A 25866-nucleotide genomic window follows, 5' to 3' on the forward strand; every position below is an offset into this window, starting at 1 on the left:
AAATCTAATGGTCCATTAACTAAACTACTAAAGCCCTAAATCTAATGGTCCATTAAGGCATTAACTAAAGCGGTAAACTGGTAAAGCCCCAAATCTGTGACCTTATTTGATTTAGGTTTADGTTATACAAATTGATCATTCTTTTCTGTTTACTGTTTAGTTGATTATTTACTTGATTAATTATTTAGGTTATACAAATGTTACTTGATTAATTGTTTAGGTTATACAAATTGATCATTCTTTTTTGTTTACTGTTTACTTGATTAGTTGATTAATTGTTTAGGTTATACAAATTGATCATTCTTTTTTGTTTACTGTTTACGATGTTTAGGTTTCATATGTTGATAAGTTGATTAGATTTACTTATTTATATTACTCATTACTGATTACTGATTAATGATTACTTGTTCAGAGACCAATGTGGGAATCATGGGATACATGCATTTGTGGCAACAAGAAAACATCTTTCTCATCCTTTAGTCTATCGGTTATTGAAACTAACACTGGTTTTGCCTGTTGCAACTGCTACGGTTGAAAGATGCTTTTCGGCGAGGCTTTTATTCCACCCACACCCAAGTCCGAATCATATTAGTGTCATTTTCTTAGTCAAACGGTGCCACCGTTTGAAAAAAAATTTCCGTATATTTGTTTCTTATAGTCAAACGGTGTCATCGTTTGAAAAAAAAATTCATATATTTTTTTTCTTATGGTCAAATGGTGCCACCGTATAAAAAAAATTATGGGTCCGTCCCTGCTCATATACCAATGTTCGACTCGGCTTGATAGAAAATTTCTTAATCGAGTCGAGCGGAGCTATTCAAGTATACACTTTTTCAAATCAAACATGTTTATATGTTCATAAATTATATAATCAGATTATAAACAGATATCGAGCTCGAGCCGATAAATGAGTTATTCAATCCTAAGCTCGAACCCATAAACGAGCTTAAAACACTTGAACTTCGGGTATGATGTATAACTCAAATTTGTTGATGGGCAAGGAGTTTGAGCTCATAGTTTTGAAAATTTATATGAACTCGAACAACCTGCTACTTGACTCGGCAGTTACTGAGTTCATCATTTGTTTTTCCCCTATGTGCATGGTTCACTTCAATCTAGAAGCCTTTCAACGATGTTCTCCTTCCTGCAAACCAACAGAAAATTCCACATTTTGATAAATTCGGTTTATTAATATAATCTTATATTTTATAAAAATAAAAGAAAAGTCTGAAAAACCCTAATAAACTTTTGTATTTTGAATGATTAAATCAGATGACATTTTTTAACAAATAAATACTTAGGTCATGTTTGGTTTTATTGAATGGATACAATTTGGAATCCAATTCCATTCAAATCCCATATTTGATTTGAATGATTACTTGGATTTGAAAACCCGTGGGAGTTGTTGGTATTTTGAGAGACTTTGTAGAATTTTTGTGTAATAATGTTTTAAAAAATATGTTGAAAATATTTGTTTTATAAATAATTGATTAAAAAAAGTAATTTAGTTATTTTTATAATTATTTATAATTTGTTTTTTAAATTATTTATAAAAATGGAATTCAATCTCTAGTAGGTTATGTGAGAAGCGTAATAAGAGATCTTAAATCCACATTTGGATCAATCCTAATTGAATGTCAACAATGATGAGATGCACCAAGATGCACTGGATCAATTCATTTTTAACGTGCAATTCATGGTTGGAGATGAAATTAAAAGTGATCAAGAGTTCAGATCTCTTCTTACGCAACTCACCATAATTTCCCTTCTCACACGATCCTTTGCATTCACTCCCATTCCAAATTCTACAAACCAAACATATCAAATATTCCAAATCGTTCCAAATCCATATCCTTCTAATTCCAAATCTTTTCACGAAATCCAAATCCATCAAAACAATTCCATCAAACCAAACACCCTTTTAGACTTTTTGAAACATGATAAATACATCATTAAGACCTATAATAATGGGAAAAATCGTCAAAAACTCAATGGACTTTCAAATTCTGAGCAAATAAGTCCATGGACATTTTTTGAACAAAAAAGCATATATACGATACACATTTTCAAAAATTTCTAATGGGCTCAAATATATCGTACTCACAAGAATCCCAATAACGAAGAACTTCCGATTATGACGATAATCTGCCTATTAGAATGCCACCAAACACAATAGCTCCAAACCACTTGTTCGACACAAATCTAAGACCAAACAAAAACAGTTTAATCAATTGACTAAAACAACCATCATATATATATATATATATATATATATATATATGTGTGTGTGTGTGTGTGGAATGACATAGGTATATCAATTACATACATATACATACAGGGGGGGGGGGGAGTTCATTTAAGAAGTAAAGAAGTGGTTCTAGCCCTTCATCTTGTCAACATTTGATGCTGACCGTGAAGCACCAGATAATTACTCACATGAGTATGCGGAAGATAGAAGGATAATTTTGTAACTTTTACATATAGGCAGTAAACGAGTTTATATGTGAACCCATGTGATGCATATGAACTATATGTTCATATATAAATAGATTAAATAGTTCATATGTAAATCACACGGGTTCATATATGAATCAGTCAATTAGATCATATGTGAAACACATAGGTTTATATGTGAATTATTCACATATGAACACATAGTTCATATGTGAATCACATAGGTTCATATATCAACCTGTTTGCCGCCTATGTAAAAGTTACGAAACTACCCTTTCTATTTTTCGCATAACCGCAATCTTTGACTAGTCAAAGCCGCAATTTGACCAGTCAAATCTGATCTTGACCGTATGAAAGGCTAGGATCACTTCTTTACTTCTCAAATATTTACCACTTCTCAAAATAACCTTTGCTATATATATATATATATATATATACACACACACACACAGGCGAAGGATCGTGTGAGAAAAAGAGTTAACGTGAGAAGCGTAAGAAGAGATCTGAACCCTTAATTACTTTTAACATCATGCCCACCCATGAATTGGGCTTAAGAAGAAAATTGATCTGGTGTATCTCGGTGCACCTCATTAGTGTTGACATTCAATTAAGATTGATCCAAGGGTGGAGATCTCATCTTACACTTCTCACCATAACTTCTCTTCTCATCGGAACCCAACCCTATATATACATATGGGTAAAATGCATCAAAATTGCAACAAAGTTCCTAATTAGTATAACAAATAATTCTTTTTTCTCAATCAATGTAACATAGTTTCAAAATTTCCTACCTTTGTACCTATTTTAACAGTTAACCTATTAATCTTGTAACATTTGATGATGTGGATACTTGCTTAGTAGAGGGTGAAAACAAATTGGACGATAAAATCTTGACATCCACGTCATCAAATGATACAAGTTCAGACTTATAGGCCAAAATGGATAAAGAAATAGGAATTTTTGAAACTTTGTTACATTAATTGAGAATTTTTTTTAATGTTACACTAAATAGGAACCAAGACAAACTCAGACTCGCTACAGTTTAACGCATTTTGCCCTATATACATATTCAGCACATGAGAAGACCATAACGAAGCCAAGGGGTAATAAGAACTCCACTGCACACAAATCTTTTGAACTAAAGTTTCTGTTTTTGAGGTTAAGATGAGTAAATTAAAGTATAAGCTGCTGCATATTTTCAGATTCACTTACTTTCTACTGCAATCAGCTCCAGAAGATATGTCTACCGTCCAAATTTGCCACGCTAACTGCCCGGATGCTCCTGCTAAAAACACATAATACGGCCATCCTGCATGGGGATGCCATTCATATCAGCAGTATTCCCTTTGTGCCATGAAAATTAGGCAGAATGCAACAAAGTTCCAAATTTTCCTATTTTATACATAATTTTGACTGAAAACCTGATGATCTTGTAGCATTTGATGATGTGGCGTTTACAAATTTTATGAAAGGTTTATGGAATGCTTACAGCAAAACGGACGATAAACTTGACATCCACGTCATCAAATGTTACAGTCAGTAGATTACCAGTCAAAATGCAGTAAAAAGAAGAAATTTTGAAACTTTATTACATTAAATAGAAGACTTTGAAACGTTGTTAAATTAATTGTGAAATTTCTTTTGTTACACTACGTAGGAACTAAGGCAAATTTCATTACATTTGGATGTCTTGTCCATGAAAATTAATAGCACTTTCTTGTTTGGGATATTTAAAAAAATTACCATTTTCCTTTTTAAAAGATTTCAAGTTCAATAACCTATTTGCTCATCATCGTCATTATGAATTTATCAATAGGCATCGATTTAGGTCCACATATTCTCTTATTTATTTGTCCAGAAAACCTTTTTGCAAGCCGAGGATCTCCACCGAGATAGCTCTACTCCTAGAGATATAGGTAAGTTCCGGATACATCTTACCCTCCACAGACCCTCCACTGTTTGGGATCATTTGGGTGCAATTATTTCTAGTATGGAATAAGTCAATCATCCACTTTGGTATCTTATTGAACAGAAGTGGTGATATTTGAGCAAAAGGTTGATTACCGGCGACCCCGACCGGCCCACACGGGATCCGCCCCCTAGGAACCACATGTGAGAAGGTATTTCGGAGCTGACTCAACGGCTAAGGCTAGCAGAAGGGTTCAAGCCCTTCTCCCGCATGATTTGAACTTAGCTACACTCCCGGGGGCAACAAACATGGTGATATTGTTCCTCCATATTTGTAGATAAATAAGGATTTCTATTTGTTTGGTCAGGTTTGGTTCCTATTCACTTTTTTGTCTTTGCTAAACGGGAAGTAATGCCTACGGCAAATGGTCGAACATTTTAATTAAACTAAGTGTTAAGTCAAACTTTGTAATCTTCATGGAATAAAGTAATGACATCAGAGTTGAGATTCAAACTGACAGTAAAGTATTACCGATATTTGCATTGAAGCCGCTGAGCGCAAGACCACTAATGCAAGCGATTCCAAATCCGCTGACCCACTTCTTTGTGGAATCCCCGAATCTCAAGGCCGTAGACTTAACTCCCACTATCTTATCATCTTCTTTATCCTGGATACATGTAATCAACATACACAAAGGATGAAGGACTAATCTAGCATATGTGATTGAATTCACTATCCGATCCATAATCAACAATATTAAGGTATAATATAGTCACGCTTCTGTTTTCTGTTTTTCATAATTTCCTTTATGTTTGTCAAGATAGTCTCAACATTTAAATGAAAAACCGCAACCATTTACTGTTTCAGAAAATCAGAACCCTTCTGCAATTTGTTTCAATGTTATCATGGTTTAATGAGTTTAACTATAAAATGCGACTAATTAAATTTAATGAGGTTATAACCTATAGGGCTGTCATTTAATGATTTAAAATCCATTTTCTACTAAATACTGATATGGTGTACCAAAAAGATGCCTTTTTACCTGATGGGCATATATTGTATCGTAAACAAGTGTCCAACATACTCCAGAAAGATAAAGCGGCAACACAACAGCAGGATCAAGGCTTCCTCTAATGGCAGACCATCCCAATAAGGCTCCCCAGTTGAAAGTTAAACCAAGATAGGCTTGAGGCTGACAACAAGTTCCAAGATTGCGATGAATCAAGTAGTCCAAGAAACTAATAAAACTAAAAAGATGAAGATAAAATTTATGAAATAAAAGTGAATATTTTACCCAAAACGTAATCCTTTTCATAAGGGGATACGAAAAGACGAGTAGCAACGAAGAAGCCCCCAATATGCGGCTGTAAGAAATCAGTTTTATTCATCAACAGAAATGTGGATCATTCATTAGAGTTGAAAAATAGTATGCCAGAAGTAGCAGGTGCACACTCAAATGTACAGCATATTGTTATGAAGGAAGAAAACTTTCAAGAGTAACATTTTTTGAGGATTATATGCAAATAAAAACATTAAAGCTACTAGAAAACAAGATAAAGCCAGGTAGAATACGGACCTATAGTTGTTAAGCTGGAGAAGGATGCCAAGACCCAAAAGCAATTGCAAACCAAGAAAGCCAACCCCCTGAAATGGGGTCAAGGCACCGCTTGCAACTGGTCTGGACCTCGTTCGTTCCACCTGCATCACATAGGTTGATCATCATTTTGTAGGAAATGTCAAAGACCAAATTTGACATTCACCAATAGCTTATCACTTTATCACTGACTCCTAATCCCGAATCATATAATCTTGCAAGAATACGTTGATACCGTACAGTTTGCAGCACACATCTATCAAGTGAGATAAACACCCTTACTTCTATTCAACTACACATGTGTGTGTGTGTGTATATATATATATTCTGATCCTTGATAGTAGTAGCAAACAGACTAGAAGAATGGGCAATTATATGTATTGAAGAAGATGGTTCTGGATTTTTTAAACATAAAAATTGACTGAAGTTGAGAAATATGATAAATAATCACAAGGCAAGGAGGAGGAGCCTTGATCCCAACTTGTTTGAAGTGTTCAAATGGTGGACTAAATGGCACTATGGCTGAGTTTATAAATCATTTACAATCAGAACGAGATGGAGCAACACACGTAGCTGTATTCCTTTAGCAAGCAAAATCATATATTTATTTAAGTGTTACTCCCTGTAAAACATAAGAAATTGCAAATATTGAACATCAGAATTTGTGATGCCTATATTTATAAAAACGTGTGCTTGGATACGTAGAAATTCAGATTTGACTAGAACTAAAAGCTAGAACATCTACTCTATTAATGCTTGATGAGTGTATGAGTGATACATATATATTAAAAAAATGTGATTTTACACTTCTAAAAATGCTTTCCCTGAACCAACATAAAATCCATAGTTGATATATTTTTCAATTCAATCAGACATCAAACTCACACAAAAAATTCAATCCACTCACAGACTGAAACATAAAGATTCAGATGCTGACATATGTTTGCTAGATGTATGTGCTGGACATTTATGTTAAAGTTCCAAAGTTAGTAAAAATTCATAGCGGACAAGAGTTCCCATAATGAAAAGGGTCACAGAAGCAACCAATGCCCTACAGTTGTCCACAAGTTAAGTCTCTATATCCCAAAACCATACACAACACTAACGTAAAGATTTTGCACCAGAAGTAGATTGCTTTACAGTTGTCCACAGTCTCAGTCTTTATATTCCAAAAGACAATACACAATACAGAGTCGAAACATAAAGATTTTCACCAAAATCAGCATGAAGCTTTTTAGAGGCACTGGTTTTAATTGTGGTCAACATAATTGGAATGAAACTCTTTAGAGACATTGATTTTAACTGTGGAGTTGGCCGTTCTTTTCCTCTTCCTACATGTGTAGTTGTTTGTCTTTTGCTTTTGGCATGTTCCAAAGTTCCTCCCTCATGGGGTTTTTTGCGGATATGCCCCTTTGATCTTTGAAATATTTCTTTTATGTATCATTGGACAGGGCGAAACTGTGAAGTTCATGTTGCCTCTGGTGTCACGGGACACCATGCAACTTTTACAAATATTATATTATATAGTGTAATTACCATCATAAAATGCAAATCAATATCATAAAAACAAAAACCTTACGGTTAAATATTTAAAATACCCGAATCAATACCACCGACTCAATAGTAATAATAGTGAGTAAATAGGTTATAGGTAAATCTCAAGATGAAAATTTGCAAAAAGATAATACAATTTTCTAAAACATTAAAAACAACCATAGTAGTCTTTGTGAAACTACGGATGTAATTTTTGTATGAAAATTTTCAAAAGAAGGTGACACCACAAGTCAAGAATCCTGGTTCCACTCCTGTGATTTGGGTTAAATAGATTTTTTTTTGTTTCTTGATCAAATAAAGCCCATCCATCACTATAGGCAACCTAAGTTTAAGTAGTTTAACAAAAAGTAACAATAATGCTTAAGCGAAGTTAAAATATTTTGTACCATTTATATTTTCATCAAAGATGATTTTCTCTTTGTGTTTTCTATATATACTCCCTCCATCTTAAAGAAATGCAAATTTTAATTAGGCACATAGTTCAATGGTTAGTCATTGACTAATAATCATTTACCCAAAATGGCCCTTAAATGACCATGTTTAATATCACCAATATCTTGTAACTATACTAGGTAAAGTTGGATTCTGATATTACCAAAAAAAGGTAATGTAGCATTCTTTTGGGACAGCCCAAAATGGAAGGTGCTTTTATGGGATGGATGGAGTATACGATTATCCCAAAGGGATGTACAATTATGACACCTTGCAATTCTGATAATAGAAGTTTTTAAACCTTTGTATCAATATCCCGGTCAAGTAGATCATTGATAGTACATCCTGCACCCCTTAATAGAAAGGCTCCGCAACCAAATAGTGTCAACATCTTCAAATCAGGAAGGTGTCCAGGGGATGCTGCTAACGTGATTGACCTAGATTCACAAATGAGTTAGGCGAATATGTTAATTCCTACATAAATTTACCTCAAGCTTCTGACGTTGGCAGCCAACTCAATCTAAAAAACCAAATTGTACTTCCTATTCCAAATTACCTAATGCAAATTTGCAGTTTATGCAACAAAAGAGTAATAGTTCTAGTTGGAAAATGGTATCACCAGAACAGTAGCAATATAACAGCCAACATGCTTTTACCCCAAAGTTTATACTTGGGTAGGGAAATCTCTCTTTCCAAGAATTCCTTTTACCCAGCTTGTCTTAATAGAATTTTTCCTTGTACGGGTACAATCGGTTGTTGTGGTAGCACACATTCAAGTAACAGTCTTGATTTTCGAAAACCAACAAGTCAAAAGAGAATTTTCTACTTGGGTAGAGAATTCACCTTTTTTTTCTAGTACGAGTGCAATTGGTTGTTGTGGTAAGCACACATTCAAGCCATAGTCTGATTTTTTAACCAACAAATCAAAAGAGAAGTTTTATACTTGGTGGGGACATTATAGTTTTTGAAAATGCCTTTTCCTAAGCTTTTTTTGAATAGAAACGTTGCTATTACAAGTATGATTGGTTTATGTGGTAAGCACACATTAAACCCATGGTCCCAATGTTTGACAACTAGCAAGTGAAAGAGCCTCACTGATCATATTGCACACTCTATCTATACTCCATCTATACTTCACAATATTTCTTCCTTGATTAAACATATAAACATTAATACACTTCGTCAATTTGTTCCACCAACACTAAAAAGCCTTCAGGCCTCACCACCAATATAACAATGAGAAGTTTTCCTTGAACTTCTGGTAAACCTCCTATATGTTTCACGTATAAGAGAAGGGTTAATTAGGAAGAGTCCTTTGTCTTGTTAGTAGTGGGTGAGTATAATAGTCTAAGGGCCTTTTGGGGGTTTTCCCTTTTGGAATTAGGAGCGGGATCCTTTATTTGTTGAGGGGAGCACTTTCTGTTGGGCATGCGGTTTTTTTGAGTAAATATAAATCGAGCTTAGGCTATGGGAGAGACCTGGGCCTCTAGAAAGCCATAGGAGTATACTTTCAATTCGAATTCAATCAAATGACACCAAATTTACACCAAATTGGTATTAGAGCAACAACGATTTAGGGATGGGGACTCGAAGCGTGGCAACACGTATTGAAAAATTGGAAAGAAGTGTTGGTTCGATCGAGAAAGGGATGCAATCGATTCTGGAAATGATGGAGAAAATCCTAAAACAACATAATGAAGTGACGAGCAAGTTTAATTTGTTACCAACGACAAAAGGCGGTGACTCATCTGGTTCGAATGAAAGAAAGAGAGAAGGAGAATTTCATGATCCAAATCATTTTTTGGCAGTGAAGGTCAGGAAAATGGAGATTCCAGCGTTCGACAGAAACGATCCAGATGGTTGGATACTCAGGGTTGAGAGGTGTTTCACTTTGAATCGACTAAATCAGGAAGATAGGATCGATGTTGCCTTTATTGCTTTTGAAGGCGATGCTCTGAAGTGGTTTCAATGGGAAAATAAACGACATCCGATCACTAGACGGGAGGATCTAAAACATCTTCTGTTGAGGCAATTCAGATCATTGGCATCCAGCTCCCTATGTGAACAATTTCCGGCGATTAAACAAGGAAGGGACGATCGACGAATACCGGAGTAAATTCGTTGAGTTGGCTGCTCCTTTGGACGGAATTCCAGAAGAGGTGTTTCTGAGCCAATTTATTAATGATTTAGAAAACTCAATCAAGGCAGAGTTACGATTGATGAGCCCGATTTCATTGAGTGAAGCTATGGAGAAAGCATCGAAGATCTAGGTGAAGAATAAAATGATGGGTAGGGATCGAATGATAGTTACGAACAAGAGGAACACCAATCCCATCTTGGAGACTAGAAGTAGTTTCATCGTTTTCTATGGCATCCTCTGCTACCATGGTCAAACCGGATCGGAATACAGGAGATTATCCGCTCAGGAAGTCCAACAGAGACGATATCTCGGCCTTTGTTATAGGTGTGACGAGAAGTATTCTCCGGGGCATAAGTGTAAAAAAAAAATTAATGTTATTTGAGTACAGGAAGACTCGATAGAGGAGGAAAACGATGATGAGGAGGAAAAGGCATTGAATATAGTGGACGTCGTAGATCTTGGATAGAAGGTCGAAATTCATCTCAATTCAGTGGTGGGCCTCACTAATCCGAAAACGATGAAGATGGAAGGCGCTATCGGTGATCAAAAAGTAGTGGTGCTTATAGACAGTGGGGCTACTCACAGTTTTATCTCGAAAGAGGTAATGATTAAACTGGAGCTAACGGTGGAGAACACGAGAGAGTACACGATAACTATGGGAACCGGCATAACCGTGAAGAGAGAGGGTGTTTGCGGGCATGTGACGTTGTCGATACAAGGACTGGATATAGTAGAAGATTTCTTACCAATTCAATTAGGAAACAGTGATGTGATTTTGGAAATGCAGTGATTAGAAACACTTGGTGCCATATTTACGAATTGGAAACAACAGATTATGAAATTTAAGATCGGAGGGAATCTGTGTCGTTGCGGGGTGATCTGTCTCTTGGCAGATCTAAAGTATCGTTAAAAGCAATGGGGAAGGTTATTCAACAGGAAGGTCATGGGGTGTTAGTTGAACTGGGCTCTTGTGAGTCTGTGCAAGGAAGCCCGAAGCAAGTAAAATTGGCGGAGACTGCACTTGATCCGCTGCTGCAGGAGTTCGATCAGGTTTTCCACATGCCAACGGGACTGCCACCAGTCAGGGATAAGGAGCACGAGATTGTGTTGAAGGAAGGGGCTGAACCAGTGAACGTGAGACCGTATCGTTATCCACATTATCAAACGGACAAGATCGAAAAATTAGTCAAATAAATGATGGAGACAGGTGTGATTCAACCAAGTGCGAGTCCGTTTTCGAGTCCCGTCTTGTTGATGAAGGAAAAGGATGGTAGTTGGAGATTTTGCATCGATTACAGAGCCTTAAACAAGGCTACGGTACTAGATAAATTTCCTATACCGGTCATTGACAAGTTGTTGGATGAACTTCACGAGGCTCAAGTGTTTTCAGAACTTGACTTGAAGTCTGGATACCATCAGATCATAATGAAAAAAGAGGATGTACACAAGACTGCATTTCGACTCATCAAGGACATTACGAATTTCTCGTAATGCCTTTTGTCCTGGTTAATGCTCCGGCTACTTTGCAAGGATTGATGAACAGGGTTTTTAATGGTATTTTAAGGAAGTTTGTGCTGGTGTTCCGACATACTTGTGTACAGTAAATCGATGGAGGAACACTTGGGGGATTTGAGAATTGTTCTAGGGATATTGTCCCAGAATCAGCTTTATGCTAACAAAAAAATGTGAGTTCGGTCGAGGAAAACTAGGCTACTTGGGCCACATAATTTCGAGGGATGGGGTTGATGAGTCAAGGTTAGAGCCATTATGGATTGGAAGATTCCGGCGACAGTTACAGAATTACGAGGATTTTTGGGAATGTCCGGGTATTATTGGGAGTTCATACAAGGTTATGGCATGGTGGCTGCTCTGTTCACAGAATTGCTTAAGAATAATCAGTTTCAATAGACTGTTGAGGCTCAATATGCCTTTGAAGGACTGAAGAAATTACTTTCAACTGCCCGATCTTACAGTTGCCCGATTTTTCGGTCGATTTTGTTATTGAGACGGACGCATCAGGGTATTGGTTGGGGGTTGTCCTGATGCAAAACGAGCAACCAATAACCTATTTTAGTCAAGCATTAGGGATAAAAGCCAGACAGAAGTCTGTGTACAAAAAATAATTGATGGCTATCGTTTTTGCAGTTCGGAAGTGGAGACTGTATCTGTTAGGAAGGCACTTTGTTGTGCGAAGTGACCAACGTAGCCTTCGATTCCTATTGGAGCAAAGGGTGGTGGAACCTGGAGTATGATAGGTGGATGAATAAGTTGTTAGGTTACGATTTTTTGATTGTTTACAAACCTGGAAGTGCAAATCGGGCTATTGACGCTTTATCTCGAAAAAAGAATTTGATTGAATGCTCCAGCATAGGTGGATTGTAGTGGAGACAATGGGTAGTGTGAAACAGGAAATTGAGGAGGATAACATTTTGAAAAAAATCAAAAATGATTTGTTGATTGATCCCAATGTTCATAAGGGATTTGTAGTACATCAAGAGCTCCTGTTATACAAGGACAGATTGGCCTTGCCTCGGAAATCACAGTTTATTCCCTTATTATTCGAAGAATTTCATGCTTCTCCGATCAAAGGTCACACCGGGGAGGATAGTACGTATCGACGAATAGCTCCCGAAGTCTTTTGGGTGGGAATGAGGAAGGACAATAGTGATTTGGTAAAAAATTGTGAAGTATGCCAATGGAACAAGAGTTTAAGCGAAACCCCAACGGGATTATTACAACCGTTAGCCTTGCCTTCTACTGTTTGGGAAGAAATTTCGATGGATTTTATAGAAGGCTTACCGCGATCAAATGGTATGAGTTCTATTCTGGTTCTAATGGATCATTTTAGTAAATATGCTCACTTTGTGGGACTAAAACATCCTTTTGATGCTTGGTCCATCGCTGAAGTGTTTGTACAAGAGATTATCAGGTTGCATGGGGTTCCTCAGTCAATAGTTTCGGATCGAGATAAGATTTTTCTCAGCATGTTTTGGAAAGAATTATTCAAGTCGCAGGGCTTGAAATTGAAGTATAGTACAACCTACCATCCCCAAACAGATGGCCAGGTGGTCAACAAATGTTTAGAGCAGTATTTGAGGTGTTGGAGTGTCGGACAAACCGAGACAATGGAGTAAATGGCTGGCGTGGGCATAATTAGCTTATCACACTTCAATCAAATGTGCTCCGTTTCAGGTGCTATATGGTCGAGATCCACCCCCATTATTACGATATAGAGCCCTCATCCAATTTATAGTCGGAGAACAGGAGCTGCTCAATAGAGACGAAATCTGGGATGAAGTTCGAATGCATYTATTGAAGGCTCAATGCCRGATGAAACAACAAGCTGATTTGAAACRAAAGGAGGTRGATTTTACAMCSGGAGATTGGGTAYTTCTGAAGTTAYGTCCYTACCGGCAGAARTCRTTGGTCAAAGGAAATAATCCCAAGTTATTAGCTCGATTTTATGGCCCTACAAGATTTTGGAAAAAATTGGCAAGGTAGTTTATAGGCTGGAGCTGCCAATAGAGGTCAAAAGACATCCTGTGTTTCATGTATCACAATTGAGACAAGCTCTGGGCAATTGTATGTCAGCTCAGAATGTTCTTACTAGGTTGTCGGAGGACTTAGTGCTACAAGCAATGCCAGAGGATTTGTTGGATGTCCGCCCTTTGGCTCACGGTGATCCTGGCCAGTTAGAGGTGTTGGTTAAATGGAAAGGGCTCTCCGATTTCGAGTCCTCGTGGGAATAGTTGGAACCTCTGCTGCAACAGTTTCCTAATGATCACCTTGAGGACAAGGTGAAATTTTTGGGGGAGTATTGGTAAACCTCCTATACGTTTCACGTATAAGAGAAGGGTTAATTAGGAAGAGTCCTTTATCTTGTTACTAGTGGGTGAGTATAATAGTCCAAGGGCTTTTTGGGGGTTTTCCCTTTTGGAATAAGGAGGGGGATCCTTTATTTGTTGAGGGCAGAGCTTTCTGTTGGGCATGCGGGTTTTTCGAGTAAATGTAAATCAAGCTTAGGCTCTGTAATTTCAATCTGAATTCAATCAAACGACACCAATTTACTCCAACTTCACTGCAAAGTGTAATTCTCCATCGGGTTTTCAAGGGGTGGGAGACTCATGCAAATTGACATCAATAGCAAATTTGTATAAACATACACTATTTCCTATTTACCGTCATAATGCTTCATGACTTATAAGTTTCTAAAGGAAAATCCTTCTATACATGAACTACATAATTTTTTTAATTCTGTTGCATAAAGGAGTTCCAACTGTCCCATTTATCTCTCACCGGCATAACAACTATCATCATAAGGGTACAACCACCATGTAATTGTTGATACTCCATTTGTTCCACAATTAGAGTCCACTTAGCCAAATTTATTAATGGAGCGACTTATAGGAACCCTTTTTTTGTATTTTTTTCTCGCCACATCATTGGCAACTCACAAAATTAAGAATCTCCATAAAACCCCACAATTGAGTGACTTACAAGAACCTCTATTTTTTGGGTCTCATGTACTTTTTTCACCTTTAATTTTTAATTGTATTTTCTTAAATCAATCAAAAAACTAATAAACTAAGATTTCACACAAAATTCAAGGTAAAAACTAAATTTCTTGTACAAGAACTCAAAAATAAGGATGACTTATAAGAACTGCAATGTTTGCTTATAAAAACCCACCATTGGAGACACTCTTTAAGATTATAGATATATGAAGTGATGAGTGGTCAATGTGAGGATGTTTATCATTTTACACTGAATCAGAGTCTTATATGGAGCTTTTCGCTTCTTGTCTTGTCCTGCAGAGTGAACTCTAACTAAGGTTTCTACTCCTGATTCTTCAGCATGTATGTGCCCCCCCCCCTCCCTGCCTTACAAAAATGTTAATAAAAAATGAGTACTTATTCCCTTCATTACAAGACAAGAACCACCTCTTTTCTACTTAACAAACCTTAACAAACCTCCATTTTCAAACCACAAAGTGACATGATATTACCATTCACAAGTATAATTTATGTTGGATTGCAATAAACACCATAACATAACCATCAAGTAATTGTTGATTGTGAAAACATAAAAATCTTCATAAACAAATTCAACTGTACGCAATAAAAAAAGTGTACACAAGTCTTACCACATACATGGCCAAGCAAGTAACCAAGTCCCAATAGGCTTATCCAGCCGAGCAAGATGTGCATACGGCCGTATCTTTTCAGGCAAATACAAATCAATCCAAGAAACGGAACCCTTGTTCTTCAACTCCAAATTGTTACTCTCGTCACGTTTTTCCTTTTCTTCATCCCTTAAACTATGTGAAGACGTAGAAATGCCAGAACTCTGACCTAATCTGATCAAATGAAAGTAATTGAACTTGGAATCATCGAAACTGGGAATGTACAATTCGTGATTCCGCCTGTTGGAATCGGAAAAATTGTCATAGTAATAGTGGTTTGAACTAGGTTTGGGAGGTGGTGAGTTTGTTAGATGAGGATTAATGGATTGAGAAAGTGCGAGTGAGAGATGATGATGAAGGGGTTGAAGATTACGAGAAGATCGAGATAAACGGAATAATAACGCCATTGTCAGCTAGGGATTTCAAAACACAAGAGATTAAAATTCAGAGCTTTGCATAATTTGTATCAAAGATCGACGGATTGAAGAAAATAACACTCCCTCATTCGCCGGAAACCTAGACCGGCGGCGCCGTCAGTGAAGTACAATAGTTGCACGAGCTTAAACTGCAGTTTAGAGCATCCAACGGTTTCTTGAAAACCGGGATTTTGTGCTTAAATTCTGTTTCTAACAGTTTTTAAAGACAATTCAAAAGGGATAAACTGGAAGAAAGATAGAGGGGGGATTGAATCGAGCGCGGTAAACGATACGAGACAATCACAAGCTAATTCGTGATTGACTCGATCATATACTCAACTTGAATAGATTCGGCTCGAACTCGAACTCGAGCTCGAACTCGAACTCTCGAGTTCGACTCGACATATTAACGAGTCAAGTCAAGCTACTCAATCCTCGAATCGAAAAGCTTATAAGATACTCGATTATTTTATATATAATTACTTTTAAAATATAATCAGTTTTTATGATAAAATTTGTAAAATATAAATAATAAAAATGTCTTATATTTTTAGATATTTAAATGAAATTATACATTTTTAATTATAAAAATTAATCAATTATTTTTTATTAAAATCACAATTAAAAAAAGATAAAAAAAACTATTAAAAAAGTTAATGAAATTGTCTCACATTGAAGGAGATATGGTAAAAAAAAAGAGAAAAAATGTTATAAAAAGATAGAGATGCGAATGAAATTTCTAACTTTTTCTTTTTTTATAATGAAGTTTGAAGTTGAACTCTTTAGTTTTATAAAAACTATTAAGAGAACATATTTAAGTTTTAAAATGTATAAAAGAAAGACCCTACAATTTCAATGGGGGAGCTTGGTTCGAGCTTGATTCGAGCTGATTTCGAGCTTGATTCCAGTTCGAGCTTGAGAAATAATTATCGAGTTCGAGTCGAGTTTTGATTTTTACTACTTGCGAGAAATTGGCTTTCGAGTTCGAACTTGGAAATTGGGTTTCAAGTTCGAGTCGAGTATAGTGATACTCGAGCTCGACTCGCATCATTTACACCCCTAATCGACACTCTAAAAATGATTATCAAAGTAGGACTAGTAACAAGTAGCCCAATGGTTAATCTGGTTTTTAATTCATTTAAAACTAGTTGTGTATCCGCGCAATGCATTGGGATGTAAAAGCTTCATTAAGATTTATCCAATGTCAAAAATATCAAATTCTTTCAAGATGTCAAAAAACCTACTACACCTGTATCTGTGTTATATTCAAAAAACCATCTATCCGAAATCTATTTTTATTCAAAATGATTAAAAATTACAAAATTATACATGAACTACTTTTACAAAAAGAATACGTCTACTCAAAATGTATTTTGAGTATTTTTTTCAGCTGAGACTTAATAAGCAACAATGATACAAACTGTAAGGTAGTATTCAGTACAGATTAGAGTAAACCTATACACCAACCATGCATGAAAACAAAGCAATCAAGATCCATATGATATCATATTATATGTTTGTTGGCTACAGTTACAACACAATCTTTTTTTCTCAGCAAAAAACATAAGGAAATAGTTATCAAGTCAAATTTATTGCTGATTATTAATAGTATTTGCAGAACATTGCTCATTTCCTATAGACATGATGTGGCGTTACTGAAAAGAGCTGCAACCCCGACACCATCACAGGATGAAGATAAAAAGATTTTGGTTTCATTAACGGGATTTTACCGGAACAAACAATTACTCCATCTCTTCATCATGTCGTTAAGATTAACAAGGTCCTGTAAGAACTGCATTCGTTCCACTGTTACTAACTGTTGTTCTATAATCCTCTACCTGATAGAAGCACTCTGCAGCCAACTTATTCTTTCCACGAGAATTAAATAGATTGGCAGCATCCTTAAAAAGCTTCTTCGTTTCCAACTGTGAAGTCGAAGGACTTTCAACAATTGCACAAGGTTGATACAGGGCATCAAAGTCGTTTACGGTGAATATAACAGCCTTCACTAGTAATTCATTATTCATTGTCATTGGTTCATCTACACTTTAAAAAACAGTAACCAAGGGACCAAGAGTTGTGTTTGTATCTAGAGTAAAACCATGACATTTGGTTCTAAAACAGTTTAAAAACCAGTCTAAATCGTCTCTTATTTATTAAAAACACCCCTTAATTGTCAAATCGATTTATACACTAAAAGACGAAATAACGATCAAACTACAAAAATCAGATATTATATCTGATTTTTGTCCCCCAAATCAGATACAAATAATTTTTTTCGTGTCCACAATTATTATAGAATATGAACATTCAGCATTTATAAAAAATATATTTCTTATAAAAAAATATAAGAACATTCATTGGTTAATTTATGCGTTTAAAAAAGTGGTAAATTTTTTAAATCTTCACGTACTTTCATATTGTTTTAAGGGTTGTCACGATTAATTGTTTTAAGGGTTGTCACGATCAATTGTTTTTACGGGTTACGGTTTGTGAGAGTAGAAGTGTTTTATTTTATAGAGTAAAACCATGACATTTGGTCCTAAAACAGTTAAAAAACCAGTCTAAATCATCACCTATTTATTAAAAACACCCCTTAATTGCCAAATCGATTTATACATTAAAAGACGAAATAACGGTCAAACTACATAAATCAGATATAATATTTGATTTTTGTCCCCCCAAATGAGATACAAATAATTTTTTTCGTCTCCACAGTTATTATAGAATATCAACATTTAGTGTGGTAAAAAAATACTTCTTATAAAAAAATATAACAACATTTGTTGGTTAATTTATGTTTATTTTAAAAAATGGTAAAAATTAGAAATCTTCACGTATAATCATATTGTTTTAAGGGTTGTCACGGTAGATTGTGTTCACGGGTTGTGAGAGTAGAAGTGTTTTACTTTATAAACTAAAATCATGACATTTGGTCCTAAAACGGTAAAAAAAAAACAGTCTAAATAGTGGTAAAAAATGGTGGATCGCCCACAGAGGTAGATCCGGTGAGGTGGGGGCTATCTCCTTAATCGAGGCAAACAATATTTGGTTTTCTAAAGTAGATACATGTGGGTCCCACCAAATTAATTTTTTATTATTTTTTTCGTACTATTTGGTCAAAATTGAGAGGATCGCCACCCATGGTCAAACCATGCCCCCCGAGGGGGATCCATATGGTCATTTTTGACAATTTTCCTAAAAAATGGCTATTTCGTTAATACATCAGATATATTCTGATCGTTTTGGTGATTTTCTCTAAAATATATGTATGTTCGAATTCCGAAATAAAGTTTCTGATAATAGAATTTGAAAATAAAAGGACAAACAAAATACGTTGCATTTAATATAATTTTTCATCAATAAATTTTACAAAAGTAAATTATAATTTGATTTTAATTCAGAATCCAAAAAAGTGAGATGAACAAGTGAAAAAATTATGAAACGGGTTAGAGTTTTAATTTGACATGAATAATTTAGTAATTTAAATTATATGGGTGGTGTCTGATTGGTTTGTGCTTGTACTCCAAAGATCAAAAGTGTCTGGAGGTCCCGGGTTCAAATCCAAGGAGGAATAAAAATCTTCTTGTGGCCACGGAGGTTCAAATGCGGTGACTCCGGGCTACCCGCAAAGCAGATGGTCATCCTGAGATTAGTTGGCTCACATAACAGATTATATATCCAGGTTAATAAAAAATAAAATTAAATTAATTTAGTAATTTATTGATTCCATCTATTATGATGGGATAAAAATAACCTATTTTTGTCTAATTTAAGTCTTGTTGTGTCTTAATCTAATGTCATGTAAAACTGGAAACGAGTTATTTTACACAACTTACCCAAACGACCAGATCAATAGGTGTAAGATTTTTGGTCCTTGTCATATTCATGCCTTCGTTCTTACTGGGTAAAATTTTTGGTCCTTGTCATATTCATCTGGTAAGGTAATGTTACTTGATAAGCGTATGAAGTAACAGGTTTAGAGTGGTTGAAAAGGCTTGACTTTCTCATTAATCACAAAGGTATTTAAAGATGATTACAAGCACTAACCAAGGAGAGAAATATGCTACAGTTACAACAATAACTTGACTACCTAAAATACATGCACTAATCAAGGAGAGAAATATGCTACAGTTGCAACAATAACTTGACTACCTAAAATACGCAATATTTGAATTTTGAAATATATATACATGGAACTAAATTAATATTATTTATGTATTGTTAATAAAGCGCTTACCAAGATTAAGTGTTTGGTAAACAACACCTTAACCATTTCAGAAAGCATAAAGCTTTTTAAATTAGACTCGGACATAGCTTTTTCAGAAAGCAAGTAGCTTTCTGAACATTTCTTGTATGTAACACAAAGGACAAACCGTTTTCTGATTAGGGGATTGCCCCTTGAAAACGGTTTGCCCCTTCTGCCTGCTAGGGGGGCAACCCCCTTGACCCTGCCATACGACAACATCATTAAATCTTCCAATTATAATTATAATTGCAGGCAAATAGGATTAGAAGCCTTAAAACTTCCATTTGATATGAAGGAAAAAAAGAATTCATTGTAATTTTCATGAACCAAACTGGAAAACAAGAATCCGACACTCAGTCAGGATCATTACAAACAAACATCAGGAAGTTGGTATAACACTGAAACAACAAACCAGAAGCCTATGTCAACTACAATTGGTATCTATGTACATTCATTCTTCCCAATCACTTGCATTAACTGGCTACCTACATTCAGAGCCACCATGGCTTTTCGCTTAAATCTTTTGAGAATACGTACCGGAATCTTGAATTATAAGGCAACCATTCGATCATCTGGGATGATTTCTTGCTGGTTTTATGCTCGATGCATTTCGTTATTGAATCGCCAAGCTTTTTGTCTACATTTTCGGTTATCCATTTGAGGAGATTGTCTGGAGAGATGTTGGTTTCTTTTCCAAATCTTTCGAGTAATTTGGGTATGAAAAGTTTCTTCGATTTCTTCACGATTATGTTTGATTGAAGAAATTCTCTCTTGGCTGCTTCTAGCTCCTCTTTGATGTTTGATGGTGTGTAGACCTTCAGCTGCCAAAAAGGATCCACATGTGATTAGATTTTGACCATTTCTCCTCAATATATGTTGGAACATACCTTCTTTTTTTAAGGGCTCTTGTGGAGAGTAATCTAATGGGTTTCCATATATTCTCACGTGGTATCAGAGCCAAGGTCTACCACTCTACGGACTCGACACTCTGGGGCAATCTATACCCGTCTAGCCCCCTCTCAACACTCTGGATATAATCTATGCCCGTCTAGCCTCCATTGGAGGGGGCATGTTTGGAGTCTCACATCGGCTAGACTTAGACTATTTCTCCTCTTTTGTTCTTTGGGAGAGTAATCTAATGGGGTTCCACATGTACTATAACATCCCTTTATCAATTTTTCACACAAGTAAGAACGTAGATGATAGAAACAAAGGAAAGATATAAAAGAATCAGAAACTTACCACAGGATCAGATGAAGTTCCTGTGCAAAGGGCAAAACACAAAAGGGGTTGGTACTCGAGACCAAACTTTGTACTGATCCGCTGCCTTTCTTCACCAGATTTTTTCCACAATGCAGTTGAAAGGATGGTCTCCAGCCACTAGTATTAATTCATATAAAACCAAAATTAATGTAAAAAATTTCATAACACACAGAACTTGGAAAAATTCCCATTTATCAAACGATGGTTGCTCTGAATCTATTTACCATAGTGTACATGATGCAGGGATTAGTGTGTTAATCAAGCATCATCAGTGGTGGATCCAGGAAATTAATGTGGTGGGGCACGTTGGATGGGACTTGGGGGAGGGAAGCATATGGCCATATGGGATTGAAGGAAACCATGTAAGACGAAGGTGAAAATAGAAAATTTAAGCTAGTCAACAAAGGTTTATGGTTTTTGACTGGGAGCCTTTCCTCTCCCCGTGCTTAAAGGCTGGATCCGCACCTGAGCATCATAAGAGCCACAAAACAATGGCAGATGAATAATGAATTGTTTGTCAAATACATGTTAAGAACGAGCAACGTGTGCTAACCCTTTTGGTGGCAATGTTCTCAAACCCGTTAGTTACATACTCTAGAATTTCCTTGGAGTCATCCCATGAAAATAGTAACATTTCCTCTTTCCATAAGTTTCCAATTAAAGTTACATGTTTATAATTATAGGGAGTTAGTAATAGCCCAGGGGGTGTCCCTTGTCCCCCTTCTATTGTCCCCAGGCAATGAAGAAAATATCAGGGGTCTTAAAGTCCATGTGATTTAATTTGATGTGTCCTTCCTAAGTTAACAAATGATATTTTTTTTATATACATGGGGGCCCTTTAATCAAGAAAAAAAATATTAAAACAAGATTTTTTTTTTTGAAAAAGACAGAAAAATAAAACCAATGCCAACACACAGGTGAAATAAGATCCCTTATGTTTCATTTGACATGCAGGAATAAAATGGATTTGTGGGGATTTGGATTTCAAATCCATTCCAATCCCATATTTGGTTTTTTGGATTGTCCGGATTTGAAATCCTACAAACATGTAGGGAATGTTGGAGATTTCACAGGATTTCGTAAAATAGTATGAAATAAGGTTTTAAAAAATTGCCAAAAACATTTGTTTGTTAATAATTGATTAATAAAAATATAATTTAATTATTTTTACAATTCTTTATATTTTTTTTTCTATAAATTATTTAAATAATAGAATTCAATTCCATACCAAATTCTACAAATCAAACAACCAATGATTTCAAATCTATTCCAATCCAAATCCCTCCATAAAATCAAAATCCCTAAAAAATAATCCTACAAACCAAACGGACCCATAGGCTTTTTTTCTTATATTTTGGTAACAGTAGCAGAAAAGTATGGAAAAACCACTTATATGTCATTATTAATTAAATCGTTACTTATTTTATATTATGTTATTTTGTGCCCCCTCTACATTTTTTCTGAATCCTCCTACTACTTAATTTAACCCATCATCATCATTATAAAACAAACTAATAATATTACCAACAATCTTTACCATGTCATTTTGCTAACACTGTCATTATGCTAACTGAGAATCTTTACCCGACAAGTGAGGTTAGAGCTTATTGGGTGAGAGACACTTATACCATGCTATTTTGATGACCGGAAATCTTACCCGGTATAAACAACCTCTTACTATATGTCTAGTATAGCAGCAGTGGATCAATCATATTCCAAGAACCAGAGTACTAAATCAAACAATTTGGTTGAGAATATATGGATCAATGAAAAAGAAGGTAGTACCTTTCCAACCCTGGGGGTGCGGAACTTAAATATTGCCTGCTCAATAGCATTTGCACTTATTACATGGCCACCGATTTTATAAGCAGCCTGCACTATACAGAGAGAAACCCACGTTATTGACAGATGAATTCGAGATAAAGCTTCGAAACTACCTTTTACTCAGAGAGAAGATATTTTCTATCTAAGTTTGGATCACATAACATTTCTCCATAGATGTAGAATACGATGTTTTTCAACAAGGAAGTGCAGTACCTTGTGAAATAAGGCTAACCTTCTNCTTATGATAGATAAAAAGAGAGGCATCGGAGAGAGACTTGCGAAAACCAAAGTGGAGGAGAAAAGATGTTAACTTATTGTACCATGCCCGCGGAGCTTGCTTGAGTCCATAGAGAGACTTCCGAAGTTTGCAAATATGAGAGGGAAAATCAGAGTTAGCAAAGCCAAGGGGTTGAATCATGAAAACATCCTCATATAAGGTACCATGAAGAAATGCGTTATTTACGTCTAGTTGGCGTAAGGGCCACCGTTTAGAGAGAGCAATGGAGAGGACGGTTCGAATAGTAACCAGTTTCATGACAGGACTAAACGTTTCAAAGTAGTCTTTTCCGAATTATTGGTGAAAGCCCTTTGCAACAAGGCGTGCTTTGTACTTGTCAATGGTACCGTCTGGTTTGCGTTTGATTCGAAAGCCCCATTTGCAACTGATTGGGTTTTGGTTGGTGTGTGGAACGAGATCCCATGTTTGGTTTTGAAGAAGTGCATTGAATTCAAGGTCCATGGCATGTCGCCAGTTGGGATCCTTCATGGCCTGAATATGGGTCGTGGGTTCAAGAGTAGGAGGAAGAGGATGAAGGGTAGTAGAGTTGACGAAGTTGGGGTTATAGTATTTCGGGTTTGGTTTGGGTTTCCGTTTGAGAGGGGCCGAGGAGGAATGGGCAGGTGGGGCCGAGGGTGTTGGTGAGAYGGAGGGTGYGGGAGGGACGGAAGAGGAGGGGATTTGCGGGTGGCGATGAGTGGACGAGGGTGTGGAGTTGTCAAGGGGTGAAGAGGAAGTGTGAGGGGTGGTGGGATCGGACGCTATTGGTGGGTCAGAAAGGTCAAGAGGGGGTGGTGAAGTGGTAGGTATGCTCATAGGGGATGATAATTGGTTTAGAGGTAATGGCTGAGGAGAGGTGTGATTTGGAGAGAGAAAAGGTGGTGAATGAGAATTATTGGTGGGAATGAGCGTGGGGYCAGTGCATGAGGGTATAGGGGTGGGTATATTTGGTGCAAGAGGTGAGGAATCGGGAGGTGAATGAGAAGCTGGGGTGGTTTTGGTTTGAGCAGGAAAGATGTGAGGTATAAATTCTACGTGCCTGGAGTGATATAATGTTTCGGTTACCGGGTCAAGACATTTGTAGGCGGATTTAGACGTGGAGTAACCAAGAAAGATGCACGTTTTGGAGCGCAGTTGTAATTTGGAGGTGGTGTATGGACGAAGCCACGGGTAGCATAGACAGCCGAACGGTTTAAGCTTGGAGTAGGTGGGTGGCGTACCAAATAGCATATCACAAGGGGATTTGTTGTGAAGGATTGGAGTGGGAAGACGGTTTATTAAGTAGGTAGCGGTTTGGAACGCGTGGGACCAGAATTTTTGTGGAAGATGTGCATAGTGGAGAAGGGCAAGGCCCGTTTCAACGATATGACGGTGACGTCTTTCGGCGACGCCATTTTGCTCGGGTGTGTGAGGCGGCGTTGTGTAGTGGGAAATGTCATGTAAGTTGAGGTACGGTGTGAGACCGATGTATTCACCACCATTGTCGGTGAATAAAGAGAGTAGAGGTGTTTTGAAAAACTTTTCAACTAAGGATTTAAATTGAGGGAAAAGGATGGAGACGTCAGATTTACGTTTCATAGGGTATAACCATATATATTTGGAATAGAAATCAACAAATATAACATAGTATTTGAACCCGTCGATGGAAGTGTGTACCGGTCCCCATACGTCCGAATAGATAAGTTCTAGAGGTTTGTTTGCAACAAAAAAGTTTTGGCCAAATGGAAGTTTGTGGCTTTTATTTAAAGAACAGGATTTACAATGAAAGGACTCATGTGACACTTTATTACAATTAAGTCCTAATTTAGCAATTAAAGACTTGAAGACTTTGAACGAAGGATGTCCAAGAGTGTGGTGCCACGCGAGTAGAGATCCTGTTGTGGTTGCATTGACTTGAGGGGGTGATGGAATTGGTCCGTAGTAAACATCATTGACGTTCACTCCCCGCATGAGATGCGCCCCCGTGCGTAAGTCCTTGACCAAGAAATGATATGGAAAAAATTCAACGGAAACACGGTTAGTTCGACAGATTTTTGCAACAGAAATGAGATGATTGCGTAAGTGAGGGACTAGGAGAACATTATGTAATAGAAGTGGACGTGAGTTTGTGGAAATAGTGGTGTTGCCAGTGTGTGTAATAGGAAGAGTTTTACCATCACCCAGGACAATCTCATCCGGGCCGCCGTATTCGGAAAGGACGGGCAATGAATTCTGATTGGGAGCAGTGTGGCTAGACGCTCCGGTGTCCCACATCCATGTCGGGTTGGGAGYAGTTGGWTGAGCGGAAGTRTAGTTCACCATAGGAGCGGGTGAGAGGTGACCGTGAACTGGATAGTTGTTGTCTCGTAAAAAGCGGCCAAGCTTCCGGCAATCTTTTGTCTCATGTCCAGGGATGTTGCAGTAGTGACAATATGGATTGTTATGGTTTGGGCGATTTGAGTTGTTGTATGTGGGTCGCGAGGACCATGAGGGTCGGTTTGCGGATGGGTGGTTTTTGGTTGAGCGGTGATTGGGCTGAGATCTGGAATAGGTTCTGGTGGGTTGCGTTGGGTCTGGTTGATCGTGGCAATGA

General features: G+C 36.8%; 2 protein-coding genes across 3 annotated transcripts; both read right to left on the reverse strand.

Moving 5' to 3' along the window:
* Positions 1-913: 913 nt before the first annotated feature.
* Positions 914-15848, reverse strand: LOC112522113 (4-hydroxybenzoate polyprenyltransferase, mitochondrial). Of its 2 annotated transcripts, none has more exons than XM_025131192.1 (8): positions 15227-15848; positions 8245-8380; positions 5940-6061; positions 5658-5727; positions 5406-5555; positions 4895-5030; positions 3667-3763; positions 914-1144 (listed from the first exon to the last, which is right to left on the reverse strand). In XM_025131192.1, exons 1-8 carry the CDS (start codon positions 15670-15672, stop codon positions 1111-1113), a joined length of 1191 nt encoding a protein of 396 aa, XP_024986960.1. In that variant the 5' UTR covers positions 15673-15848; the 3' UTR covers positions 914-1110. The 2 variants fall into 2 exon arrangements, with proteins under 2 accessions (XP_024986960.1, XP_024986959.1); XM_025131191.1 differs by lacking the exon at positions 914-1144 and adding an exon at positions 1862-2202.
* A 4416-nt stretch (positions 15849-20264) lies between these two features.
* On the reverse strand, positions 20265-23281 carry LOC112521778. The gene is made up of 4 exons (XM_025130773.1): positions 23231-23281; positions 22979-23065; positions 21173-21310; positions 20265-20751 (listed from the first exon to the last, which is right to left on the reverse strand). The coding sequence occupies exons 1-4, from the start codon at positions 23279-23281 to the stop codon at positions 20422-20424; spliced, it is 606 nt and encodes a 201-aa protein (XP_024986541.1). The 3' UTR covers positions 20265-20421.
* Between the last annotated feature and the right edge of the window lie 2585 nt (positions 23282-25866).

The sequence above is a fragment of the Cynara cardunculus genome (assembly GCF_001531365.2).
Source record: "Cynara cardunculus var. scolymus isolate 2C chromosome LG 11, CcrdV1, whole genome shotgun sequence".
In the NCBI taxonomy this organism is placed as follows: Eukaryota; Viridiplantae; Streptophyta; class Magnoliopsida; order Asterales; family Asteraceae; genus Cynara; species Cynara cardunculus.